Raw genomic sequence first — 16,914 nt, forward strand, 5'->3', positions numbered from 1 at the left:
AGTGACAGAGTGCTATATTTTGTGCTGCTGCAGTGTGATAGTTATAGAGAGATAGAGAGAGATAGAGAGAGAGAGATAGAGAGAGATAGTGACAGATTGTGCTATATATTTTTTATATAACTGACTGCTGCCCCCTCCTTTTGTGCTGATCAGTATAAATTAACTGATCAGCAACTTTTTGGGGGCGCAGGTTTTTTTTTATATATAGATATACCTGTCAGTGCTGCTGCTGTAGTGTCATAGAGTGATAGATAGTGATAGATAGTGAGAGATAGAGAGAGATAGAGAGAGATAGTGACAGAGAGTGATAGAGAGTGTATATTTTGTGTCTGCTACCCCCCCTTTTTGGGGGTGCAGGTTTTTTAGTGTCCTAGAGTGATAGATAGTGAGAGATAGTGACAGAGAGTGATAGAGAGTGACAGAGAGTGCTAAATTTTGTGTCTGCTGCCCCCGCCTTTTGTGCTGATCACTATATCTGAGGTGATCAGCAAATTTTTTGGGGGTGCAGAGGTTTTTTTTTTTTTATATATATATATATACCTGTCAGTTGCACCAAGGTTGTGCACCTGCTGCACCTCACTGGTAATCAGTGTCGCATCACTGATCACCTTTTTTTTTTTTGTGAGTGCTGTGGGGTCTTTTTTTAATTTTTTTTTTACACACACTGTGATTTTGTGGGTGTCCTGTGGCCACTGTGCGCTGATCAGTGACGTACATCACTGATCAGCTTTTTCGGCACAGGGTTGATCTATTTTATTTTTTTTTTGATCAAATTCCTGTTGCCTTTGAGCGCTGTTCAGTGACAGACGTTACTGACCAACATCTGTGCTCAATTTTTGGCGCAGGACCTTTTTTTTTTTTTTTTTTTAACCCCTTCAATTTTTTATTTTTAACCCCTTCATTTTTTTTTTTTTTTATTGGTATAAAGTATTTTTTTTTTTTCTGCACTACATACACACTACATATCCCCCGTGTTGAAACATTTCACTACCAGTAACACAAAAATAAAAATGGCATCCCAAATGTCCTCCCAAATGTCCTCCCAAATGTCATCACAGTCATCCAGAAGAATGTATTCAGCGGAGGAGGCATATGCCCTGCTTGCTTCTGACTCTGACACAGCCAGTGATGCAAGCGGGGAATTTGAAGGATTCGCCTTAAGCTCCTCTTCCTCCTCTGATGATGAGGGACCCCCTCAAAGACGCCCCCGTAGAGCAGCTGAGACCCCCCCCCCCAACAATTGATCTCGTATGGACCCCACCACCAGACAATTTTGAGCCCCAGGTTCCTGAGTTTTTGGCCATGCCAGGAATCCAATTTGATTCCACAGGTCTCAGAGAAATTGACTTTTTCAAATTATTTTTCTCTGATGATTTTGTAAATTTAATGGTGGACCAAACTAATTTATATGCCCAGCAGTTTATTGCTCAAAACCCCACGTCATCATTTGCTAGGTGGACCCCTGTAGATGCAGTAGAGATGATGACGTTTTGGGGTCTGGTGTTTCATATGGGCATAGTAAAAAAGCCAGAAATTAGGCAATATTGGAGTACATATGTTCTGTACAGTACTCCATTTTACCGTATGGCCATGACCCGGACTCGATTTGAGACAATTCTTAAATTTATACATTACACCGATAATGCACAGTGCCCACCCAGAGATGATCCCACCTTTGACCGGCTATTCAAAGTCAGGCCGGTCATTGATCATTTCAGTGCCAAATTTGAAGAGGTGTACATCCCTGAAAAATTTATTTGTATCGACGAGTCCCTTATACATTTTAAAGGAAGGGTTAAATTCCGCCAGTACCTTCCCAGTAAGAGGGCAAGGTATGGCATAAAAATGTATAAACTGTGTGAAAGCACCTCAGGGTACACCCACAGGTTTAGGGTTTATGAAGGGAAGGATTCAAGAATTGAACCGCCAGAATGCCCCCCCTCCCTCGTAGGTGTTAGTGGGAAAATTGTCTGGGATTTAGTGCACCCCTTCCTGGATAAAGGTTATCACCTCTATGTGGATAACTTTTACACTAGCATCCCCCTGTTTAAGGCCCTTGGTTCAAGAGGTACAGCAGCTTGCGGTACTGTGCGCAAGAACCAAAGAGGCCTCCCAAAAACGCACATTGCCCAAGTAATGAGAAGGGGTGAAAGCAGGGGAATATGCAACGAAAATATGTTGTTGGTCAAATATAAGGACAAGAGGGATGTCCTTATACTGACAACAATTCACGGAGACAGTACCACCTCCGTCCCTGTACGAGGTACCAGTACCCACACCTCAAAACCTAATTGTATCCTGGATTACAATAGGTACATGGGCGGAGTGGATCTTTCAGATCAGGTACTGAAGCCGTACAGTGCCCTGCGGAAAACAAAAATCTGGTACAAGAAGGTGGCCGTGTATATCATCCAGATGGCACTGTATAACGCTTACGTGCTATTCCGTTCTACCGGCCAGAGGGGGACATTTATGCACTTTCAAGAGGAAGTCATAAAGGGCCTAATATTTGGGAACCAGCAGGCAGAGGGCCCCAGTACTTCTAGTACTGGCCCCCGTATTGTACCAGGGCAGCATTTTCCTGATGAAATCCCCTCCACTGGAAAAAAGGGCAGGACACAAAAAAGGTGCAAAGTTTGCTATAAAAAGGGAATAAGAAAGCAAACTATTTTCCAGTGTGACACTTGCCCCGACAAACCCGGCCTATGTATAAAGGAGTGTTTTAAAATATACCACACATCTATGGAATATTAGGTTCATAATTTCACCGTGCTTCGGGGGTCTTGCTAATGCCACATAGCACCCACCATTCATTCCACCAGAATCTGAGCCGCAAAATCCAAAAATCACTCCTTCCCTTCTGAGTCCTGCCATGCACCCAACTGGTATTTTTTGGTCACATGTGAGGCATTGCCGCACTCGGGAGAAATTGGGGCACAGATTTTGGGGTGCTTTGTCTCCTTCATTCCTTGTGAAAATGAAAAATTTTGAGCCAGAACTGCATTTTTGTGTAAAAAAATGTAATTTTTCATGTTCACTGCCCAGTTTTATCAAAATTGGTGAAACCCCTGGGGGTTTGAAATGTACACTATACCCCTAGATGAATTCCCTGAGGGGTGTAGTTTGCAAAATGGGGTCACTTGTGGGGGGGTTCCACTGTATTGGTGCTTTGGGGGTCTTGCTAATGCGACATAGCACCCACCATCATTCCACCAGAATTTGTGCTGCAAAATCCAAATATCACTCCTTCCCTTCTGAGTCTTGCCACTTTTTGGTCACACATGAGGCATTGCCGTACTCGGGAGAAATTGGGGCACAGATTTTGGGGTGCTTTGTCTCCTTCATTCCTTCTGAAAATGAAAAATTTTGAGCCAGAACTGCATTTTTGTGTAAAAAAATGTAATTTTTCATTTTCACTGCCCACTTGTATCAAAATTGGTGAAACCCCTGGGGGTTTGAAATGTACACTATACCCCTAGATGAATTCCCTGAGGGGTGTAGTTTGCAAAATGGGGTGACTTGTGGGGGGGTTCCACTGTATTGGTGCAACATAGCACCCACCATTCATTCCACCAGAATCTGTGCTGCAAAATCCAAAAATCACTCCTTCCCTTCTGAGTCCTGCCATGCACCCAACTGGTATTTTTTGGTCACATGTGAGGCATTGCCGTACTCGGGAGAAATTGGGGCACAGATTTTGGGGTGCTTTTTCTCCTTCATACCTTCTGAAAATGAAAAATTTTGAGCCAGAACTGCATTTTTGTGTAAAAAATGTAATTTTTCATTTTCACTGCCCACTTGTATCAAAATTGGTGAAACCCCTGGGGGTTTTAAATGTACACTATACCCCTAGATGAATTCCCTGAGGGGTGTAGTTTGCAAAATGGGGTCACTTGTGGGGGGGTTCCACTGTATTGGTGCTTGGGGGGTCTTGCTAATGCGACATAGCACCCACCAAAATTCCACCAGAATCTGAGCTGCAAAATCCAAAAATCACTCCTTCCCTTTTGAGTCCTGCCATGCACCCAACTGGTATTTTTTGGTCACATGTGAGGCATTGCCGTACTCGGGAGAAATTGGGGCACAGATTTTGGGGTGCTTTTTCTCCTTCATACCTTCTGAAAATGAAAAATTTTCAGCCAGAACTGCATTTTTGTGTAAAAAATGTAATTTTTCATGTTCACTGCCCACTTGTATCAAAATTGGTGAAACCCCTGGGGGTTTGAAATGTACACTATACCCCTAGATGAATTCCCTGAGGGGTGTAGTTTGCAAAATGGGGTCACTTGTGGGGGGGTTCCACTGTATTGGTGCTTGGGGGGTCTTGCTAATGCGACATAGCACCCACCAAAATTCCACCAGAATCTGAGCTGCAAAATCCAAAAATCACTCCTTCCCTTCTGAGTCCTGCCATGCACCCAAATGGTATTTTTTGGTCACATGTGAGGCATTGCCGTACTCGGGAGAAATTGGGGCACAGATTTTGGGGTGCTTTGTCTCCTTCATACCTTCTGAAAATGAAAAATTTTGAGCCAGAACTGCATTTTTGTGTAAAAAAATGTAATTTTTCATTTTCACTGCCCACTTGTATCAAAATTGGTGAAACCCCTGGGGGTTTGAAATGTACACTATACCCCTAGATGAATTCCCTGAGGGGTGTACTTTGCAAAATGGGGTGACTTGTGGGGGGGTTCCACTGTATTGGTGCAACATAGCACCCACCATTCATTCCACCAAAATCTGTGCTGCAAAATCCAAAAATCACTCCTTCCGTTCTGAGTCCTGCCATGCACCCAACTGGTATTTTTTGGTCACATGTGAGGCATTTCCGTACTCGGGAGAAATTGGGGCACAGATTTTGGGGTGCTTTTTCTCCTTCATACCTTCTGAAAATGAAAAATTTTGAGCCAGAACTGCATTTTTGTGTAAAAAAATGTAATTTTTCATTTTCACTGCCCACTTGTATCAAAATTGGTGAAACCCCTGGGGGTTTGAAATGTACACTATACCCCTAGATGAATTCCCTGAGGGGTGTAGTTTTCAAAATGGGGTGACTTGTGGGGGGGTTCCACTGTATTGGTGCTTGGGGGGTCTTGCTAATGCGACATAGCACCCACCAAAATTCCACCAGAATCTGAGCTGCAAAATCCAAAAATCACTCCTTCCGTTCTGAGTCCTGCCATGCACCCAACTGGTATTTTTTGGTCACATGTGAGGCATTGCCGTACTCGGGAGAAATTGGGGCACAGATTTTGGGGTGCTTTTTCTCCTTCATACCTTCTGAAAATGAAAAATTTCGAGCCAGAACTGCATTTTTGTGTAAAAAATGTAATTTTTCATTTTCACTGCCCACTTGTATCAAAATTGGTGAAACCCCTGGGGGTTTGAAATGTACACTATACCCCTAGATGAATTCCCTGAGGGGTGTAGTTTTCAAAATGGGGTGACTTGTGGGGGGGTTCCACTGTATTGGTGCTTGGGGGGTCTTGCTAATGCGACATAGCACCCACCAAAATTCCACCAGAATCTGAGCCGCAAAATCCAAAAATCACTCCTTCCGTTCTGAGTCCTGCCATGCACCCAACTGGTATTTTTTGGTCACATGTGAGGCATTTCCGTACTCGGGAGAAATTGGGGCACATATTTTGGGGTGCTTTTTCTCCTTCATACCTTCTGAAAATGAAAAATTTTGAGCCAGAACTGCATTTTTGTGTAAAAAAATGTAATTTTTCATTTTCACTGCCCACTTGTATCAAAATTGGTGAAACCCCTGGGGGTTTGAAATGTACACTATACCCCTAGATGAATTCCCTGAGGGGTGTACTTTGCAAAATGGGGTGACTTGTGGGGGGGTTCCACTGTATTGGTGCAACATAGCACCCACCATTCATTCCACCAGAATCTGTGCTGCAAAATCCAAAAATCACTCCTTCCCTTCTGAGTCCTGCCATGCACCCAACTGGTATTTTTTGGTCACATGTGAGGCATTGCCGTACTCGGGAGAAATTGGGGCACAGATTTTGGGGTGCTTTTTCTCCTTCATACCTTCTGAAAATGAAAAATTTTGAGCCAGAACTGCATTTTTGTGTAAAAAAATGTAATTTTTCATTTTCACTGCCCACTTGTATCAAAATTGGTGAAACCCCTGGGGGTTTGAAATGTACACTATACCCCTAGATGAATTCCCTGAGGGGTGTAGTTTGCAAAATGGGGTCACTTGTGGGGGGGTTCCACTGTATTGGTGCTTTGGGGGTCTTGCTAATGCGACATAGCACCCACCAAAATTCCACCAGAATCTGAGCTGCAAAATCCAAAAATCACTCCTTCCCTTCTGAGTCCTGCCATGCACCCAACTGGTATTTTTTGGTCACATGTGAGGCATTGCCGTACTCGGGAGAAATTGGGGCACAGATTTTGGGGTGCTTTGTCTCCTTCATACCTTCTGAAAATGACAAATTTGGAGCCAGAACTGTATTTTTGTGTAAAAAAAATAATTTTTCATTTTCACTGCCCAGTTGTACCACAATTGGTGAAACCCCTGGGGGTTTGAAATGTACACTATACCCCTAGATGAATTCCCTGAGGGGTGTAGTTTGCAAAATGGGGTCACTTGTGGGGGGGTTCCTAACTTTTAGCATCTTATGGTGCCTAGAAACCTACATGGTGCCTAAAAAATAATCTCATAAAAAGGAGGCTCCAAAATCAAGTAGGTGCTCCTTCTATTATGAAGCCTGTGGTTTGGTCACCGTGCACACTAGGGCCACATATAGGATATTTATGAAAACAAAAGAATTGGGGGAATCAATTTTCAGTCACATTTCTCTAGTAAAATGTACTGTGTTTTCTTAAATATCTACCACAGAGCCTACCTATCACCCCATAGGAGTTATCTAATGGGCCGAGTAAGTACAAGCTCCTGTTATAGGTGTGGAGAAGAGGGAGCAGATTTGTATCACTGCTTTTGGGCCTGCCCAATAGTAAGAAGTTTTTGGCTTCAAATCAAGAGTTATGTAGAGACCAAATTAATAAACTCCATCCCCTTTACAGACGAATGGGCAATATTGGGGATAGTTCCCACAGACTTACGAATAACTAGGGGTAACAAAGATCTACTACTTGCCATTAGCGCGGCAGCAAAAAAAACCATACTGCAAGAATGGACATCACCTTCTCCACCAACCTTTCCCATATTCAAATATAAACTCTTCCATCTCTTTAGAATGGATTGGGTCGAAACTACATTAAACAAAGAGTCTAGGGTTAAAAAATTCTTTTCGAGGTGGGAAAGCTATATAAATACCCTTTCAATAGAGGTCAGATCACAAGTACACAAAAGTCTAAAAGACACATCCTGGTATTTGCTGCGTACGGTAGCACAGGACCAACCTATTAATGTTGAATAACACCTTCACCATGAAGATTGGGGATGGGGGGAATTTGGGAGAGCAAGGACAGAGAGCAAGTTAATGTTAATTTATTGTTTAAAGTTTATTTTGATTTTTCTGGAACATGTACACTCCATCGCTATCAAGAACTGTGCATTTGAACTTTTCTTTATTCATTGAACGAACATCGTGATACTATGAGGATATTCGCCCTAGGAGCAGCGACAAAACAACCGAACACCAAATTGTATTATAATGTACAAGTTTATTGAAAATGTAATAACTACACGATAACCAATTGTAAGCATATTTCTATGATTCATTGTTCACACATTGCGATGGAACTTTTGCTGTAAATTTGACTATGCTCAATAAAAACAGTTTTAAAAAAAAATGTACTGTGTTCCTTAGAAAAATGTATTAAAATTGCAAATCTGCAAAAAAAAAGAAATTTTGAAATTTCACCTACACTTTGTTTTAATTCCTGTGAAACACCTAAAGGGTTAACAAACTTCCAAAATGCTGTTTTGAATACTGTGAGGGGTGCAGTTTTTGAAATGGCATCATTTATGGGGGTGTCTCACATACAAGTCCCTCAAAGTCACATCAGAACTGAACTGGTCCCTAAAAAAATCAGTGTTTGAAATTTTCTTGAAAATTTGAGAATTTGCTATTCATATTGTAAGCCTCCTAGTGTCCCAAAAAATTAAAAGGAAGTTGAAATAATGATGTCAACATAAAGTAGACATATGGTCTATGTTAGTTATTCACTATTTTGAGTGGTAAGATTATTTGTCTCACAAGCAGAAAATTTTACATTTTGCAAATCGCTAAATTTTCCATTTTTTCACGATATTTTGGTATTTTTCACAAAAAAACACAGACTGTATCGACCCAAATTTACCACTAATTTGAAGTACAATGTGTCACGAAAAAACAATCTCAAAATCACTGGGATAAGTAAAAGCAAAAAAAAGTTATCCCCACTTAAGTGAGACATGTCAGATTTGAAAAAAAGGGCTCTGTCAGGAACGCAAAAACTGGCTCTGTCAGGAAGGGGTTAATAAGTACCTCAGTCAATTTGAATGAACCGTTTGGAATAAACCTGGGGTAGCCAACCCTAGTCCTCGAGAGCTACCAACAGTGCATGTTTTGCAGGTCTCCTCACAGAATCACAAGTAAGCTAATTAGCTCCATCTGTGTATCTTTTAAAATGTGTCAGTGATTAATGAGTGCAGCTGTGCAGCAGCTAGGTTGTCTGGAAAATGTGCACTGTTGGTAGCTCTCGAGGGCTAGGGTTGGCTACTACTGGACTAAACCATGGATTGTCTGGTTGTTTATCACTCTCCATTTTACCACTGTTTGAAGCTTTATAAATCTGACCCCGTGTGATCGTAGTAAAGCCGTCTTTTTTTTCTGTACATGTACAAGTATAATGTACTTTTAGCCATAAGTAAATGTTCAAATTGCTCAACGCAAACACCTTTGAATCCCAAATAAATTTATAGACTATTATGCATTGTACATTCTTTTAATTGAAATGTTTTGCAGGTTGAAGATGTCAAAAGTTGTGATGGTGGGGGATCTTTATGTGGGGAAAACCAGTCTGATCAACAGGTACAGTAAAGTTATTTTTTAGACTTTATCTATGCCATGGTCAGGGGCGTACCTAGAGTTTCAGACACCTCTGGCAACTATAGTTATGACCCTGGCTTACTTTAGGAGTCCCACATATTATAATAAGCCAAACCCACACTCCCAAAGTCCCTTTGATAGGAAAATAAATGTTTGGCCACACAATATGGCTTCATCCGCAGTATGTGAGCAGTTTGCTTTACATGTGACACAGGTATGAGGCCTACTGTACTTAAAAAAAAAACTAGATTTTTTGCGAAATGTCGATGTTCACCCAGCCAAGGTTCTCTAGCAATGCCGCCTGTAAACAGCCCCTAACCAGCATCTTGCCTTGGGCCCCATGAGGTCTAAATCTGCCTCTGTTACAGGGCAGTTGCAAATACACAATGCTACCATGCTTCTGCAGCTACTACTGCTGATAAAACCTATTTATGCAAGATGTACAGCACACTCAATAGTGGATAAAAATAAGACTTAAAGGTATTTAGGTCTAAAGTTACCCATACACTTCACCGGATTCCGGCGGCCCAAGAAATTCGGTGAAAAGAGGGCAAATAGCATCTGATTAACATTGAATCCCATTTGATGTGCAGTCCCATGTACAGAGGATCAGGTCCAGAGATTGAACCTCCTACACATTAAATAAATCGGAACTGCAGCCGCCAGTGCATTTCGCGACTGCATCCGATTTCTCTTGAACTCACCCGGCAGCTCCCCAGGAGTCATTCAGTGCTATTTTCACATGAGATAAATGGCATGTAAAAATGGCACATCAAGTGCTAAATTGGATAAAGCACTCCCGGGGAGCTACCGGGGTAATTCAAGGAAAATCAGGTCTGACTTGTGCCTCAGACAAGTTGGACTATTGTATGGGGGGCCTTACGGAGAGATCTACTAAGCATGGAAAAGTGATAAAATGGAGAGTGATAAACCACCACCCAATCAGCCCCCAACTGTCATTTTCCAAAAACGTCTTAAATCATGTCAGTTTGAGGCTGATTGGCTGCTACTTTATCACTCTCCATTTTATCACTTTTCAAACTTAGTACATCAGGCCCTGAAAGAGAGGACGTTGGGAAGTATATTTGACTCCAGTTTTCCTTTGTTTGGCACAGGTTTTGCAAGAATGTATTTGATCGCGATTATAAAGCAACAATCGGGGTTGATTTTGAGATCGAACGATTTGAAGTTTTGGGTGTACCTTTTAACCTTCAGATGTAAGTGAAGTGCAGCACATTTTACAATCTCTTCCTCACACGATTGGTTTAGGAACATATTGGCAGCATACATACAGTATAAGTTACCTATACTGTGACAAGAAAATAGTTTCCTTTACATATCACATCATTTGGAGCCACAGTACTATTCTGTTTTGATACAAGTACAAAAAAGTAATATGTTTTTTTCTGTCTTACCTACAGTACCAGCCTTTTAAAGTACACTTGCCTAGGGTTTTTATTTACTGTTTTATCATGCCTAACTATTATGTATCCATCAGCCAATCAGATCGTCATAATATTCAAGACAGCTTAGAGCACGGGTGTCAAACACAAGGCCCGCGGGCCAAATCCGGCCCGCCAGACCTCGTCATGTGGCCCGCGTAGCCGCCGCCACCCACCCCCGCCTGGCGCCGATTACATTACTGCGGGAAGCCATCACAGTGTGAGTGTCACATCACATTCAGTGACACTCACATGACGACTCGTGACTGAGAGACATACCTAATAACGTGAGGAAGCCGAGTGACACAGTCACTCCGCCGCGGCGCTCGCTGGGAGGAGGAGGGAGGCAGGACAGTGGACACAGACTTGTTAGTGTCACTGTGTGAGGTGCCCGACTCCTCCCCAGCTCCTTCTGCGGGTAGCGGCTACGGCGCTGCCATGTGTGACACACGCCCGCCTGACAGCAGTGCCAGTAACACCGTGACGTGCATGCTGCTGCGGCTGCCTGTCGGACTTGGACGCCGGCCCGGCGGTGAGCTGCCTCCTGCCTGTGGAGCCGCGCTGCACAGCAGTGGCATCAGTTGGTTCAGTATATTTACTGTAAGTTCGGCAGTGGGGTGGGCACAGTTGTGTTGTCTCTTGTTGTCCAGACCAGTCTGTCCAGTCCAGAGTCCGTGGCCGGGCAGGCAGAGAGCCAGGCCAGCAGCACACAGCCGCAGCCTGAGCCCACAAATCTGCAGTGCGGCTGCCTGTGTCCAGGGTCATTATCATTATCTGTCCCACTGTCACCACCAGTCCAGAACTCTAGCGAGAGTCCTGCGAACCCAGAGGCCCAGGTCACCTGCTGGGCGATCTGACGTCACGTCACTGTGCCCTGTCCCAGGCTCCCAGCCAATCTCCCTGCTAGTTATTACTTACATTATTACAAAAAACATTAATACTTGAATGCAGTGACAATAATTTATGATAATAAAGAGTGGACACATAGTCCTACAGATACAGCCGGCCCTTTGAGGGTGACCAAACTGCTGATGCGGCCCCCGATGAATTTAAGTTCGACACCCCTGGCTTAGAGTATTTCAGAGAGTTTACCTGGGAAGTGTGTGAGAGCAGGCCGGGGCTGCATTCAGAGTAAGCATTGTCATGTAGGCAACAGGAAGCTAGGTAGTGATGTTAGGTTTCTGTCACACTGATGTCGGGATTTTGTATTAAAAACAACATTCATACGCTCATTAATACTGTATTATTTCCCTTTCATAAAAGATGGGACACTGCCGGACAAGAGAAATTTAAATGCATTGCGTCTGCATACTATAGAGGAGCACAAGGTGAGTTGATGCTCTGTTCCAAATATTATAATCAGCCAGACATGTAAAATTGTACACAAAACTTGTACACGGCATAAAGCAGCACCCGCCACTTGTATGGTGCCAGCCTGCTGATCCATTTATGTTAGAGGCATGTCATCCTCTGCAGAATGTTCATTGTCATTTCCCTCATCTTGCAGTGATTATTACTGTGTTTGACCTGGGTGACATTCATACTCTGGAGCACACAAAGTAAGTATAAGGACTAAATGCAGGCAGGCTATAACTGGCACACACACACACATATATAAATACACAGTATATATATCCTATTTCCCAAACGATACCTGCCTGCCAGTATTCACATATAGTGATCTCTCATGTTACAGACAATGGCTTCAAGATGCTCTCAGAGAGAATGAACCAGACACATGTTCTGTCTTTCTTGTTGGAACTAAAAAAGACACCTTGGTAGGTAACAGACCCGGCTGTGTCAGTATCATTTGTGAATGTTCTGCATGCTTGTAATTTTGTCTTGTATCTGCTTAAGCACGTGACAATGTAGGATTTGCAGGCATGTCCATCAAGTGGCTCATAAAAGGGCAAGTAGGGCCAGACAAAGACAATGCCAGATATACACTTCTCATTTGTGGCATACTGGCATGAAAAAAAAGAAATCATCTACTATAGCATTTGACTGGGCGAGCTTAGAGCAGCACCCTTTGTATGCAAGGGTGGAACAGCACTTCTAGGACAGACTGCAGCTCAAATGAGTAAATTGAGCAGCTTTCAGCTCTAAGTTGCCCAGTGTGTATGAGCCTTTTAATTTGCCCCACATGCAGTGCAAAATGGTTTTGCTCATTTGAGAAAAAAAACAGCTTTGCAGTCAGATCTGAATAACCCCCCATGTTTTGATCCTGTTTATTTTCTTTGAGATTATACCATAATCTGTGTGTTTTTTTAAATATTACTAAATAATCTTTGTAACTGAAGCTCTGAAGCTTTAATTAAAACTTAATTTCTAGTTCTGATTCCTGTGTTCTACCCAAGGCCCACGTGGCCCATGTTACCTATTTAACCCCTTCCCGACATTTGACGTATATATACGTCATGGCCGGGAAGTACTTCCCGACACATGACGTATATATACGTCATGACTTCAAACTGTCACTGCGTCTAGAGACGCAGTGACAGAGGGACGATGTCTGCTGTCCCTGACAGCAGACATGTCCCTGCATGCCCAGGGGGGGCTGCGATGCCGCCCCCCCCGTCGGCGATCGCTGTGATTGGCTGTTCAGTGTGAACAGCCATTCACAGCGTTTTCTGTGTCACCGGCGAATAACGTTCGCCGGTGACACGGGATCGGAGGTGATTGGTGCTGTAAAGTACAGCACCAATCACCGCGGGGTGTAAGGGTGACACTGGTGTCAACCCACCTCACCCCGCCCGCCCCCAAAGGCCGTGATTGGTTCGTCGGACCGACGGACCAATCACAGCCATGGAGGGGGGTTTAAACTAACGGTGACTGCACTGCAGACGCCATTCCGGTCTGGAATTGCGTGCAGTGCGGTCACCGTGCCCAGCTGCCGCCATATACTGACCAGAACCTTGCTAAATACTTACCTGATCACTGCCTGGATCTTGCTTCTTCTTGTGACATCCTGTGCTGTGTTGTGCTGTGTTGTGCTGCTGCGAGTTATTAGATAGAGAGATAGAGAGAGAGAGATAGAGAGAGATAGAGAGGCCTAGTGACAGAGAGTGCTATATTTTGTGCTGCTGCAGTGTAATAGAGTTATAGATAGAGAGATAGAGAGAGATAGAGAGAGAGAGATAGAGAGAGATAGAGAGATAGTGACAGATTGTGCTATATATTTTTTATATAACTGACTGCTGCCCCCCCTTTTGTGCTGATCAGTATAAATTAACTGATCAGCAACTTTTTGGGGGCGCAGGTTTTTTTTTATATATATATATATACCTGTCAGTGCTGCTGCTGCAGTGTCATAGAGTGATAGATAGTGAGAGATAGAGAGATAGAGAGAGATAGTGACAGAGAGTGATAGAGACTGCTATATTTTGTGTCTGCTGCCCCCCTTTTGTGCACCCCCAGCAACTTTTTGGGGGTGCAGGGGTTATTTTTCATATATATATAACTGTCAGTGCTGCTGCTGCAGTGTCATAGAGTGATAGATAGTGAGAGATAGAGAGATAGAGAGAGATAGTGACAGAGAGTGATAGAGAGTGCTAAATTTTGTGTCTGCTGCCCCCGCCTTTTGTGCTGATCACTATATCTGAGGTGATCAGCAACTTTTTGGGGGTGCAGAGGTTTTTTTTTTTTATATATACTGTCAGTTGCTGCCAGTTGCACTGTCAGTTGCACCAAAGGTTGTGCACCTGCTTCCCCTCACTGGTAATCAGTGTCGCATCACTGATCACCTTTTTTTTTTTTGTGGGTGCTGTGGGGTCTTTTTTTAATTTTTTTTTTACACACACTGTGATTTTGTGGGTGTCCTGTGGCCACTGTGCGCTGATCAGTGACGTACATCACTGATCAGCTTTTTCGGCACAGGGTTGATCTATTTTTTATTTTTTTTTTTGATCAAATTCCTGTTGCCTTTGAGCGCTGTTCAGTGACGGACGTTACTAACCAACATCTGTGCTCAATTTTTGGCGCAGGACCTTTTTTTTTTTTTTTAACCCCTTCAATTTTTTTTTTTAACCCCTTCAATTTTTTTTTTTTAACCCCTTCAATTTTTTTTTTTGTATAAAGTATTTTTTTTTTCTGCACTACATACACACTACACACTACATACCCCCCGGGTTGAAATAAAGTTTGTACGCCCCCCTACACTATACACGTGTTGAAACATTTCACTACCAGTAACACAAAAATAAAAATGGCATCCCAAATGTCATCCCAGTCATCCAGAAGAATGTATTCAGCGGAGGAGGCATTTGCCATGCTTGCCTCTGACTCTGACACAGCCAGTGATGCAAGCGGGGAATTTGAAGGATTCGTCTTAAGCTCCTCTTCCTCCTCTGGTGATGAGGGACCCCCTCAAAGACGCCCCCGTAGAGCAGCTGAGACCCACCCCCCAATAATTGATCTCGTATGGACCCCACCACCAGACAATTTTGAGCCCCAGGTTCCTGAGTTTTTGGCCATGCCAGGAATCCAATTTGATTCCACAGGTCTCAGAGAAATTGACTTTTTCAAATTATTTTTCTCTGATGATTTTATAAATTTAATGGTGGACCAAACTAATTTATATGCCCAGCAGTTTATTGCTCAAAACCCCACGTCATCATTTGCTAGGTGGAACCCTGTAGATGCAGTAGAGATGATGACGTTTTGGGGTCTGGTGTTTCATATGGGCATAGTAAAAAAGCCAGAAATTAGGCAATATTGGAGTACAGATGTTCTGTACAGCACCCCATTTTACCGTATGGCCATGCCCCGGGCTCGATTTGAGACGATCCTTAAATTTTTGCATTACAACGATAATGCACAGTGCCCACCCAGAGATGATCCCACCTTTGACCGGCTATTCAAAGTCAGGCCGGTCATTGATCATTTCAGTGCCAAATTTGAAGAGATGTACATCCCAGATAAATTCATTTGCATAGACGAGTCCCTTATACATTTTAAAGGAAGGGTTAAATTCCGCCAGTACCTTCCCAGTAAGAGGGCAAGGTATGGCATAAAAATGTATAAGCTGTGTGAAAGCACCTCAGGGTACACTCACAGGTTTAGGGTATATGAAGGGAAGGATTCAAGAATTGAACCGCCAGAATGCCCCCCCTCCCTCGTAGGTGTCAGTGGAAAAATTGTCTGGGATTTAGTGCACCCCTTCCTGGATAAAGGTTATCACCTCTATGTGGATAACTTTTACACTAGCATCCCCCTGTTTAAGGCCCTTGGTTCAAGAGGTACAGCAGCTTGCGGTACTGTGCGCAAGAACCAAAGAGGCCTCCCAAAAACGCACATTGCCCAAGTAATGAGAAGGGGTGAAAGTAGGGGAATATGCACCGAAAATATGTTGTTGGTCAAATATAAGGACAAGAGGGATGTCCTTATACTGACAACAATTCACGGAGACAGTACCACCTCCGTCCCTGTACGAGGTACCAGTACCCACACCTCAAAACCTAATTGTATCCTGGATTACAATAGGTACATGGGCGGAGTGGATCTTTCAGATCAGGTACTGAAGCCGTACAGTGCCCTGCGGAAAACAAAAATCTGGTACAAGAAGCTGGCCGTGTATATCATCCAGATGGCACTGTATAACGCTTACGTGCTATTCCGTTCTACCGGCCAGAGGGGGACATTTATGCACTTTCAAGAGGAAGTCATAAAGGGCCTAGTATTTGGGAACCAGCAGGCAGAGGGCCCCAGTACTTCTAGTACTGGCCCCCGTATTGTACCAGGGCAGCATTTTCCGAACGAAATCCCCTCCACTGCAAGAAAGGGCAGGACACAAAAAAGGTGCAAAGTTTGCTATAAAAAGGGAATAAGAAAGGAAACTATTTTCCACTGTGAAACTTGCCCCGACAAAACCGGCCTATGTATAAAGGAGTGTTTTAAAATATACCACACATCTATGGATTATTAGGTTCATCATTTCACCGTGCTTCGGGGGTCTTGCTAATGCCACATAGCACCCACCAACATTCCACCAGAATCTGAGCTGCAAAATCCAAAAATCACTCCTTCCCTTCTGAGTCCTGCCATGCACCCAACTGGTATTTTTTTGTCACATATGAGGCATTGCCATACTCGGGAGAAATTGGGGCACAGATTTTGGGGTGCTTTTTCTCCTTCATACCTTCTGAAAATGAAAAATTTTGAGCCAGAACTGCATTTTTGTGTAAAAAAATGTAATTTTTCATTTTCACTGCCCAGTTGTACCACAATTGGTGAAACCCCTGGGGGTTTGAAATGTACACTATACCCCTAGATGAATTCCCTGAGGGGTGTAGTTTGCAAAATGGGGTCACTTGTGGGGGGGTTCCACTGTATTGGTGCTTTGGGGGTCTTGCTAATGCGACATAGCACCCACCAACATTCCACCAGAATTTGTGCTGCAAAATCCAAATATCACTCCTTCCCTTCTGAGTCCTGCCACTTTTTGGTCACACATG

At 43.4% G+C, this 16,914-nt stretch overlaps 2 protein-coding genes across 2 annotated transcripts in view; one reads left to right on the forward strand and one right to left on the reverse strand.

Moving 5' to 3' along the window:
- RSPH14 (radial spoke head 14 homolog) overlaps positions 1-16,914 on the reverse strand; it is a 241,662-nt gene that overhangs the window by 182,170 nt on the left and 42,578 nt on the right. The window lies entirely within an intron of this gene.
- The window catches only part of RAB36 (RAB36, member RAS oncogene family), a 38,170-nt gene that overhangs the window by 5,342 nt on the left and 15,914 nt on the right, over positions 1-16,914 (forward strand). Inside the window, exons 3-7 of the mRNA XM_083148077.1 lie at positions 8,937-9,002; positions 10,136-10,237; positions 11,726-11,790; positions 11,970-12,021; positions 12,159-12,240. Of these exons, the coding sequence (XP_083004203.1) occupies positions 8,937-9,002; positions 10,136-10,237; positions 11,726-11,790; positions 11,970-12,021; positions 12,159-12,240 (367 nt within the window). The remainder of the gene's footprint in view (positions 1-8,936; positions 9,003-10,135; positions 10,238-11,725; positions 11,791-11,969; positions 12,022-12,158; positions 12,241-16,914) is intronic.

Source organism: Crinia signifera, chromosome 1, assembly GCF_055691185.1.
Source record: "Crinia signifera chromosome 1, ASM5569118v1, whole genome shotgun sequence".
Taxonomy (NCBI): domain Eukaryota; kingdom Metazoa; phylum Chordata; class Amphibia; order Anura; family Myobatrachidae; genus Crinia; species Crinia signifera.